Consider the following 9917-nt stretch of genomic DNA (forward strand, 5'->3'; position numbering starts at 1 on the left):
CCATGCTGCAGGTCGGGGGCTGGGACTGAGATACAGGCCAGGTTTGTAGGGCTGGAGTTTGAGGCTGAGGTGTGGGATGGGCTTAGGGGTCTGGGGCTGAGCTGTGGGGCAGACTTGGGGGGCTGTAAGTGCTGGGGCCGCAGAGTGAGGCAGGTTTGGAGGGCTATAGATGCGTGGGGCGGGTTTGGGGGCTGGGGCGTGGGGCCATTTGGGGGGTGGGGGCTGGGTGAGGCGTGTCGGGGGCCGGGGCTGAGGTTCGGGGTGGGTCTGGGATTTGGTGCGTGGGGCAGTTTATGGCCCTGGGGTCAAGGCTGGGGTCAGACCCCATGTCCAGGGCACTCACAAGGGGCCTCACCCCCTTCCCCGGGCGGGTCCCTTCCGAACGCTCCCGCCCTCGCCCGTGTGGGCCCTCGCTGGGGGGTGCCCCCCCGCCCCCCCCTGCTCACGGCGGCCTGTCCCGTGTCCCCAGGCTGGCACGGCGTCCCTGCCCCAGGACCATGGCGCACGTGGGCCACCGGGTGGATTACCTGGCCGGGTTCTGCTGCCCGGTYGGGGGGCTGGTGTCGGGCAAGCCCCGAGTGCTGTGCCACGAGAACGAGATCTACCTCTCCAACGGCAGCGAGTTCGTCTACGTCTACGACCAGGAGGGCAAGGTGCTGAAGGTGAGCCGCAGCGCTGCCCCCCGGGGCAGGGGGGCTTCACCTCAGGGCCCCCCAGCAGGAAAGGTTTCCGTGGCTGTGGGGTGAGGAGCCCCGGGCAGGGCGAGCGTAGCAGGGACGCACACCAGGCCTGGCCCACGCCTCCCCCTTTGCCAGCTGCCTCGGACCAGAGCCCTTCCTGGGGTCCCTAAAAAAAAAAAACAAAAAGAAAAAAAAATCTGCTTGTCCCAGTAGCAGCTCTTGGAGGCTGCAGCGTGGGAAGTGAAACTCCTGAAGCCTGGCTCCTGCRCCCGGCTCAAAGTGCGGTGCCCCGACAGCAAAGCCGCCGGCGTCCGGAGGGGCGAGCGCTCCCCGGCGCTGCCTCCGCCCGGACCACRCGACTAGGGCGGCGAGCGAATTTCACAGGCAGCCTCAGAGCCCGTTACCTGGCTCTCAGGCCCCTCGCTGGGGTGCAGGGGGGTGTCGCTGTTTGACCTCTCTCCTAGTCCTATGAGACAAACATATTTAATTAAACTAGAAAGATTTTTCCTTCTCAAATGAAGTGACATCTCTTTCATTTCTCATGTACAAAGGATTTCACTATTGTCTCTGCTGTGACTAACAGCAGTCGTGTTGAGTTATATACAGCTTCTTTTTTTAATTTGTTCTTATTGTCATTTCTAAGAAAGCCATTGCTGTAATATCAGGATTTGCCTCCTACACGGTGCTCCTTCTCAGGAAAGTAGATCATGTACAGGCTTTCAGATTTCTATTTTCCTTCCCTTCTCCTCAGGGAGCGTGAGGTACTGACTACTTCTTTGTTACATGAAGCTCCTCTCGTTCTGATCCTAATGCTGTTCTCCACAGATGACAGTTGCTCCTCTCCCAGGAAAATGCAGCTGTTTCTGGGAAGAAGCACATCAGCCAGCTGCAGTTTGCCCAGCTGTTTGCCCTTGAAGCAGAAGGACCACGTGAAAGCTGGGCTGGAACATGAGCTGCAGTACTGCCCAGTGATAGGCTTATTCCTGGAAATGGCTTGTTTTATGCATTTGCAGGAAATAGCTACTCTGATTTGCAATTGCTTTTGGGTTGCCCAGGAGGCAACGTTGTCCACTGAGCGGTCTCTTTATTGAACCAGAGGAGTTTTAGTCCTGCCTGGGCAACTGTGAGCAGGCTCCGCTGTTGCTGGCAGCGAGCGCAGACTGGCAGTGTGGGCACTGAAGCCACCTTGGCACTCGAGTCCRCATCCTGCGGCGTTCCCGTGCGCAGCCGTGTGCCAGGTGCGCAGAGCAGGCTGGAGGACGGGTCCAAGAGCTGGCACGGGCCACAGGCAGCCCCACGGCTGCAGGGAAACGCTTCTTCTCTTGCAGGGGCAGCTCCACTCCTTAACACAGCAAACACCCCCCCGTGCATGGCTGCAGGGAGCAGCCTCTCCCTGCGGGCTGCGCCGGCGCGGCAGAAGGTGACRTTTCTTTCTGTTTTTCCACCCAGGCAGTGTACAAATGCCCAGACCAGGTGTGGCACGTGGAACTGCTCCCCCTCCCCAGGCAGCTCTACATCCTCTGCGCCCACAGCGGCATTTACTGCGTGTCCCTGGATCAGCAAAGCAGGTGAGGTGGGTGGTACCCGGGCAGTTCTCTGCCAGCCCCGTGGCCGCTGGGCRCCCGTCCCCTCGCATCCCTGAGCGCAGTCAGCGGCAGCTAGCGGGTGCGGAGCCCTGCTGCTCGGAGAAGGCCTCCGCTCGGTTCCTGCCTGCATCCCCCCGAGAGTCGCTGCGAGACCCGTGGGGAAGGAGCTGCTTTTCTGCCTGGCCATGGGCTCAGGGCCTTGGCTGCTCGGGGAGATGGTGGGAAGGGGGAGTCTCTTTGTGCCCCTCAGAAATGCTCACTGTAGCGTCCCAGACGTGGATCTCTCCTACCTCTCTTATCACAGGCTCTTTGCATTTAGGAGTCTTTGGCCCTACAGTCCCTGAACTGATCACAGGGCWGGGCTGGTGCGCTGGGGCCTAGCCCAGCCACCGCTGCTTGCGCTGCCCCCTCGTTGTCCCTTCCGCCTGCGTCCTGAAGGCATGGCAAGTGTTAAGCAGTTCGAAGCTTCAGCCCTCGGGAGCGTTGGCTCTCTCCAGATCGCTGTTCTTGCAGCGGATGCTAAAAGCTGTGCTTTGGGGAGATGGTTTCCAAGGGCCAGGGTGAGAGGCAGCCAAGAGAAGCACTGACTTCACCCTGCGGCTTGGCTGAGAGCTTTTCCTTGTTTGCTTGAAGGTTAATGGAGCAGACTGATGGTGACGGCCAAGAAAGCAATTGCCCTTCCGGCATCTTCCCGGTGGACTCGGACGCCTGCATCTTCCCAGACTCCACTCTGTGCACATTCACGCTGCTCAACAACTTTGTCATCACTTTGTCCCAGGCTCAGGGCAAATGGTGGATGAAACTGCATGAGCTTCCRCACCCCGAGCAGGAGAGTCCCCCGTACCGGCAGATCAGCGAGGTGGGCTTCTGCCCCGGCCCCGAGCCCGGAGACGAGGGGGACGGCCCGCCTTCGCGCTTCCTGCCTGTCCTGTGCTGCGCATCTTCCCCAGGCACCGTGGGGTCTGGGGAGGGGCTGTGGTGCTCAGGAGGGTTTGTGCTGGAAGAGCCCCTCTTCAGTTTGCTCTTTGGGATCGACGCTGCCATGCTGGAGTCTCCTATGATCCTCTGCGGCTTCCCGGATGGACAGCTCTGCTCCGTGCCRCTGAAGGCCCTCAGCTCTTCCCAGGTTGCTGACGGCTGTCATGACGTTTCAAGCCAAGACCCTCCTGTTAAGATCCTTCATCATCTGGAAGAGCCGATTGTCTTCATTGGGGCCTTGAGAACGGAGCGGAGGACAGCGGAGGAGGAGGAGGCTGAGGACGAACAGCTTTTTGGAGACGCTGGCTGTGACTGTGTGGTGGCAGTTGGTCACTACGGCAAGATGGTGGCCGTCAAGGCGGATCAGAGGGAGGAGGCCACAGTGCCAGAGCTCAGGGAGTACTACTTGCGCGGGCCCATTCTCTGCGCCGCCTGCGGGAGCGGCAGCCGGATGTATTACAGCACGCACTCGGACATCTCCGCGGTCGACCTGGACTGGGTCAACGAGTCCTCTGACCCCGAGGACGCAGAGAGCTCCACTGGAGTCCTGCCTCCCGTCCTGTCTCCTGCCAGTTTAAGTATCTGTAGTGTTGTGGCTCTTTCCTTGTCTTCTCGGGCATCAGAAGGTACTGCCAGCAGAGGGGAGTACGCTGGGTCTTGGGGTGGAATGGGGCAGGATAGCTGCCTGTTCCGGCCTGTACGTCTCCACCCCTCGTAAAGGTCCAGATTGGGCTCCGTCCTTCATCCGTTCTTGTTGACTCCCCTCATTTTTGTAAGTCGTTTCTGTCGAGCATGCTGACTCGGGGGCTGAGCGCAAGGTGTGCTCGGAGCTCAGTCTCTCCCCCCTGCGTGGTCCTGGTTTGTCTCACGTGAGGCTTTGCTCCACCCTGGCGTTGCAGGAGGTGGCCTGTCTGTGCGGCTGTCTGTGGGGCACCCGCAGCAGCCGTGTCTGACCTCTTCGGGTCCCAGTGCAGAGGGGAGACCCAAATAAGCTGGGATGAGACCCATTCCAGAAAGGGGTATCCAGGCGTGCAGTTGGCTGGATTAGGGGCTCCAGGTGTGGCCACTCAGAGCCTGCACACGCTCTTCTCTCTCCAGCCCGACAGCTTAGGTGCTAACACTCCCTCGATGTGGGCAGCGTGCGGTACCGACCACGGCCTGGGCGCAGAACAAAGTGCAGTGCTCGCCCTGGGTCTCTGCTTCGGGAGCGGAGGAAAGGAGCAGAGTGCCTAGCCACTGGGGACGAGGGGGGGGAGAAGCGTCTCTTAGCCCGTAGATGAGCCCGTTCCACGGGGCAGCGCGAGGAGCAAACAGGGCCAGAAAAGGCAAGCGAGTGAGGAGAGTCTCCTTGGGCACCCAGGTGAGAGCAAGGCAGGCCTGGCGTTGCCTCGCGGCGGCCGAGGGAGCCCTTCCCGCACCCAGCCCCGTTCGCTGCACGCGGAGCTGCATGCGTCTCATCGCTAGGAAGCCTGCATGGCAGCTCCGGCTCCCGGAGCGCTCCCGCTCCCGTGGTGTCTCCTGCTGGTGCTGGTGTTCGCTTGGGGGTTGCCAGCTCTGGAAAGCATGGCTGAGGCAGAGGGCTCCCGGGTGGGCAGGAGGTGCGAGGAGCCGGGCAGCCCCGCGCAGGGCAAGGCCGGTGCCCGGGGACAGGACAGGCTGGAGGGAGCAGTTCCGCTCTTGGGGCGGCCCCTTCCCTGGGAGCTGCGTGTTGCGTGGGCGTGCTGTCGTGGTCCGCGTCCTGTCTCCGTCGTACCAGTCTGCAGCCGTGCGTTCGCTCTCCTGCTTCTCTTCCCCCGGTGCGCGGGAGTGGGTGGTGGGGGGGCTGTGCCCATGGCAAGGAGGGCCTGGCCGGCAGGTTCCCCCTTGCAAAGCCTCCCCGTGCAGCGGGGCCCTGGAGACACGAGGCGTTTGCGCTGTCAGCCGGTGCGCGGAGGCGGCTCCCAGGCAGGTTGTGCTTGGCTGTAAACCGATACCGCCGGCTCCTGGTGTCGCGGGGCAGGCGGAGGAAGCGAAGGGGACCTGTCCTGCTGGCCTGTGCCCCTCGAGCACCCGCGGCTGCTCCCCGGCTGGCTGGGAAGCCTCTGCGGCGTCGCTGGTGGGCTCGCGCCGCGCTCCGTGCCTCACCGGTGCCGCTCTCTGCCCCCGCAGGTGAATCGGAGCTGCTGGCCTTGTCCGCCAAAGGGCGTCTCATGACCTGCGGCCTGTGCAGCCCCGAGGAGGCTCCTCCCGCGCGGCTGACGCCCGCCGAAGCTGGCCGAAGGATTAAGGAGCTGCTGTCCGGGATAGGCAATGCCTCGGAGAGGTAAAGGGCAGGACGGCTCAGCGCTGCGTGCCGACGCTCGCTCTTCGCGAGTTGCTGCGTCCGCGGGCGCCTGGCTGCGTTTTCCTATGTCAGCTCTTGGCTCGAGGGTCAGCAGAAAAGCGGCCAGGCAGTAACTGCTCCAGCGTTTACCTTTCCGGAGCGGTTCCTCCAGGAGACTGTCTGGGAAGCCCCTGACCTTGATGGGTATAAAAATACTGTTTAACGCCAGCGCTGTCTGCTGCCCTTTTCCCTCTCGAGGCAGACGGCTCTTTGATGCCGCGAGCGGGCTGGTGTTTACAGCCTCGGTGACAGAAGGTGGGAGAGGCAGGGTGCCAGGCGCTCCCAGACAGCCCGCAGCACTTGCCAAGTCCGCACTAACAGGCAGGGCGGGCGCATGCCTTAGACCTCTGCGGCCGTCTGTGTGTAAGGAGGAGATTCAGATCAGTCCCCCTCCCTCCCTCCGCAGGGGGATTCCCGAAGCTAGCAGTACTTGCCTGGGCTGCAAGCAAGATTTATAGCCCACTCGTGTTTTACCCTGCTGTTCCCTGTTGCTCTGAGCCCCAGCCCGGGGAGGTCTGTGAGGAGGTCCATGCAGGACTTTGCTGCCCCGAGCCACTCAGGACCAGTTTGGCTGATACGAGCTCGTGGGTAGAAAGGCCTTGCCGGCACCGTGTCCTCGTGAGCAGCAGRGATCCCAGGGCTGCCTTGGTGAGGGGCCTCTGGGGCGTTCTGGGGTGATGTGGGGTGCAGGGCTCGTGTGAAGGCTGTTTGGCTCATCCTGCACGGCACAGTGGCACGCGCTGAGCCCTTCGTGCAGCCTTTGGTGCTGGCCTTTGGCTCAGCCTTGCTGTGCTCCTCTCGCCTGCTCGAGGTGCCCTGGCCGCCATCCCTCTTGCTGTTTCAGCTGGCGCTTTGTCCTTGCAGAGTTTCCTTCCTGAAGAAGGCAGTGGATCAGAAGAACCGAGCACTGGCCAGCCTGAACCAGGTGATGAACGTGAGTGCAGCTTTGCTGTCCAGCCAAGAAGGCCAGAAGCCCATTGCCTGCACTGTCACTGCCAACTGGAGCTGCCTCCTGCTCCAGGATACTGTAACCATCTCCTGTGTGCTGGAGAACTGCAGCGAGTACAGCCTGGAGGAGGGCTGGACCCTGTGCGTTCAGCTCTTTGCCAGCCCCTGTGCCTTAGAGGAGGATTCTGTGGATTCAGGCACCACTTTCACCTTCCCCATCGACCAGCTCCTGCCTGGGAACAAGAGGGAGCTGACGCTGCCCCTCGGCTCTGCTGCAGACACCAAGCTGGATCTGCCTTTGACCATCTCCTGTGCCCTCTACTACAGTTTACGAGATATTCTGGGCAGCGGCTCCGACTCCCCCGAGGCACTGGATGACTTCCTCCCGGACGACTCGCCCATCCTCTCCCCGGACAGAGAGGGGATCTGCTTGCCCCTCAGCGAATGCACCATTGACATGTTGCAGTGCCTGCGCTTTGAGAGCAGCCCCCCTGGGCCCGATGCCTCCCCTGTGGTGGCTGCCCCCCCAGACCCTGTAGAGACCTTCCTGAAAGTGTCCAAGGAGCAGACTGAACCTGATGGAGTGAAAGACAGTGAGCAGCCACACGCTCCGGGAGATGGAAACCTGCCTCCATCGACGGCGTCCATCAGGGTGTCCTCAGAGCTGCTGAAAAACGCACTGAAAAGCTCCAGCTCAGGTGGGTCCCTCTGATGCTGTCTGGAGAGAAGCGTTGCAGGAGCTGTTTGTGTTYCTGCCAGGCAGATCCAAGATGCCCTTGTGGTCCAGTTTGTAGCTGTTCCAGGAGAGGCTGGGATGGGAATGTCTTGCACTGCAGACCTGGCTTTGAGGCTGGGGCAGTCGCTGGCCCCTTCCCTGGTGGGGAGGTCTGGGTGTCCCTGCACCGTCCTACCAGCCAGGCTTGTGCCCAGGCCGCTGGCGCATGGAAGGGATGCGACTGCGTGACTGAGCTTGGCCTGTTGCAGGGCGTGGGGCTAAAGAGGGAGGAGAACGGCCCCAAACCTTGACGTCGGCCCTGGCCTTGCGGCAGCAGTGCGCRCACAGGGGGCACCGGGCAGCCTCGTCTCCCACCAGCGCTTGCTGCACYGCTCTCAGCAGCTGCCCTGGCTCCTGCCGCTCGCGTCTGTGCAGCCGCTTCCCGGCCGTGCCACCACCGCGCGGCCGGTGGCGGACGGGCTGCTGTCCCCAGCCGCTGCTCTCTGGATCCGCTTAGCGGGACTCACGCGGCAGCGGTGCAGGAGCACCTGGCCTTAGCCAGGCCRCTCCGGCCCAGAGGAGGGTGTTCGGTGGCGTAACAAGTTCTGCTTTTTTTCCTCTCGTTCGCAGGTGTCCCGCTGAGCTGCGCCACGCTGCGCTGGCTGCTGGCCGAGAACGCTGGGGCCGAGGCGCTGAGCAGCAGGGAAGTGGCGTCGGTGCGCGGCGCGGCCCCGGACGGAGGCGAGGTGCAGCTGCTTGTCCGAGAGGCAAGGAATGGGTTAGCCCTGCAGAGAAAYGCCCAGCACCCCTGCCCCGAGGAGCCGGCTCCATCTCGCCGCCCCCAGCCCCTCGCTTGTGCTGGGCAGCTGGGTGATGTCTGGCCACGCCAGGCCTCACAGCACTAACCCCAGGCGATAGTCCCACGGGTCCCAGGGCTGTGCAGGCTGCTCTGGGGTGCCGTGCGGAGCCTCCCAGCCAGCTATGCAGCAGGGATGGGTCTTGTGAATTGGGCTGGAAGGGATGGGTTGCTGGTCCCCTTTCTACCAACCCTGGGCTTCCCAAAAACTATTACTGCTCCCTCCTGCTCCAGGCTGGGCTGTGTCCCCAGACGTTCTCATTTTCCTGCCTGGAAGGGCAGTGGTCCTGCAAGGCACGCTGGTCTTGGACAGCGAGGAGAAAGGGCAGGATTCCTTTCCCAGCTGTGCACAGCTTTTCCCTCCCCTCCTAGTGTCCCTTCGCTGGTGTGCAAGATCTGTGGGGCCTCATCTGGGCCTGTCTTGCTGGAGACCACATCTCTCATCAGATTTTGCCCTTGCACTGCAGCAAGATGGTGCAGGGTAAGCGGCACTGCCAGGTCACCTGAGCGGCTGGTAGCAAGTCCAAGTCRTAGTCTGGGCTTTTGGGAAACCACCATCCTCCCAAGCCAGGGGCAGCAAGGCCAAGTCATTTCACGGTGAGGTGCCCCAAGCAGGAGCTGGGCCCCTGCGGCTGGCGTGCGCGAAGCCAGCCATTGCCTGCCCGCTGGAGCAGCATCGCTCCTGGCCTCTCTGCGTTGTGTGTCTGCACCTGCGTGTGCAAACACCTCTCCCTTGGTGCAGCCATCTCTTCACCCAGCTCTGCAGAGACTCGATAACCTCAGACGCTCACTGTGCCCTGACTTAGTGTCCRACTCAGCTGTGGGGAGAGACGAGCTTTTCCTGCTCATTTGGCCTGCTGCACTTTGCTAATTCTGCAAAGTGAGGGGAAAACGTGGCTGGATTCTGGATTTAAATCTGATCTGCTGCAGCTTTTCCCCCTTTAATGTGAAAATCCCTCTCTAAGTGCGAAGGAAAAATACTAATTGCTACCCAGCTCTCCCGCCACGGCTGGTTAACCCTCCGCCGAGAGGCCCAGCTGCCTGCATGCTGGCAATGACCTGGTTCAGGTTGCTTCACACTTGAGAGCACTAATATTGCCAATGTGATTAGTGGCAGCATTAATTCTGCTTGGGCTAAGCCTGCAGGATTAAATCTGCCGGGGTGGCAGCGTGTATCTCATCAGGGAATGGGCATCAAATCATTCCAGAACGGCACCGGGCGAGACCGGCGGCCGCTCTCATGGCGGAGGCACCTGCCTCTGACACAGGCCCCAGCCGGGGTGGAATGAGTGTGAGAGGTCTCAGCCAGGGCCGTCTGACCACCCTGAGCCGTGGGGCATTGCGTTCCCCTCCAAGGGGCTGAACGAGGCTTTGTCTCTCGTGCCCTCGTTTGGGCTGGCAGCTTCCCCGGCTGCGGCTCCGTTTGCCGGTACCAGTGTGGAGAGCGAATGAGGAGCGTGTGTCCGGGGAGCAGGGACGGGAGAGGGATGGCAGCCGCCTCTTGGGGTCGCTTTCCCAGCTCTGGGCCTGCGGGAGGGGTCCCGGGGCTGCCCCCGCGCCTGGCAATGGTTGCAGCGCGGATGTGCTCGCTCTCCCAGGTGGCCATGAACGACCTCAGCCCGGTGGGCCCCATCCAGGCTGTGGAGATCCTGATGGAGAGCCCTTCCCTGGCGGACATGTGCAGGGTGCACCACGCCGTGATCCGGCGCATCCAGGTATGCCGCGCCGCCGGGGCTGCGCCGGCCCCCGAGGGAGCCGGGCTCCTGCGCAGCCGTGGCAGGAGGCGCGCAGC

At 62.4% G+C, this 9917-nt stretch overlaps 1 protein-coding gene across 3 annotated transcripts in view; it reads left to right on the top strand.

Annotated features, from left to right (window-relative positions):
* The first annotated feature begins 252 nt into the window (after positions 1-252).
* FAAP100 (FA core complex associated protein 100) overlaps positions 253-9917 on the top strand; it is an 11108-nt gene continuing 1443 nt past the window's right edge. The window contains exons 1-8 of one of the 3 annotated variants that reach the window (XM_085304765.1): positions 253-662; positions 2130-2248; positions 2900-3870; positions 5393-5546; positions 6471-7252; positions 7900-8036; positions 8498-8606; positions 9724-9840. In XM_085304765.1, coding sequence (XP_085160891.1) covers positions 294-662; positions 2130-2248; positions 2900-3870; positions 5393-5546; positions 6471-7252; positions 7900-8036; positions 8498-8606; positions 9724-9840 — 2758 coding nt within the window. In that variant the 5' untranslated portion in view covers positions 253-293. Of the gene's footprint in view, positions 663-893; positions 2249-2899; positions 3871-5392; positions 5547-6470; positions 7253-7899; positions 8037-8497; positions 8607-9723; positions 9841-9917 lie in introns of all 3 variants that reach the window. The other 2 variants (XM_085304764.1, XM_085304766.1) reach the window with 2 other exon arrangements.

Source organism: Rhea americana, unplaced genomic scaffold (genome assembly GCF_003343005.1).
Source record: "Rhea americana isolate MKP2758 unplaced genomic scaffold, rheAme1 scaffold_21, whole genome shotgun sequence".
In the NCBI taxonomy this organism is placed as follows: Eukaryota; Metazoa; Chordata; class Aves; order Rheiformes; family Rheidae; genus Rhea; species Rhea americana.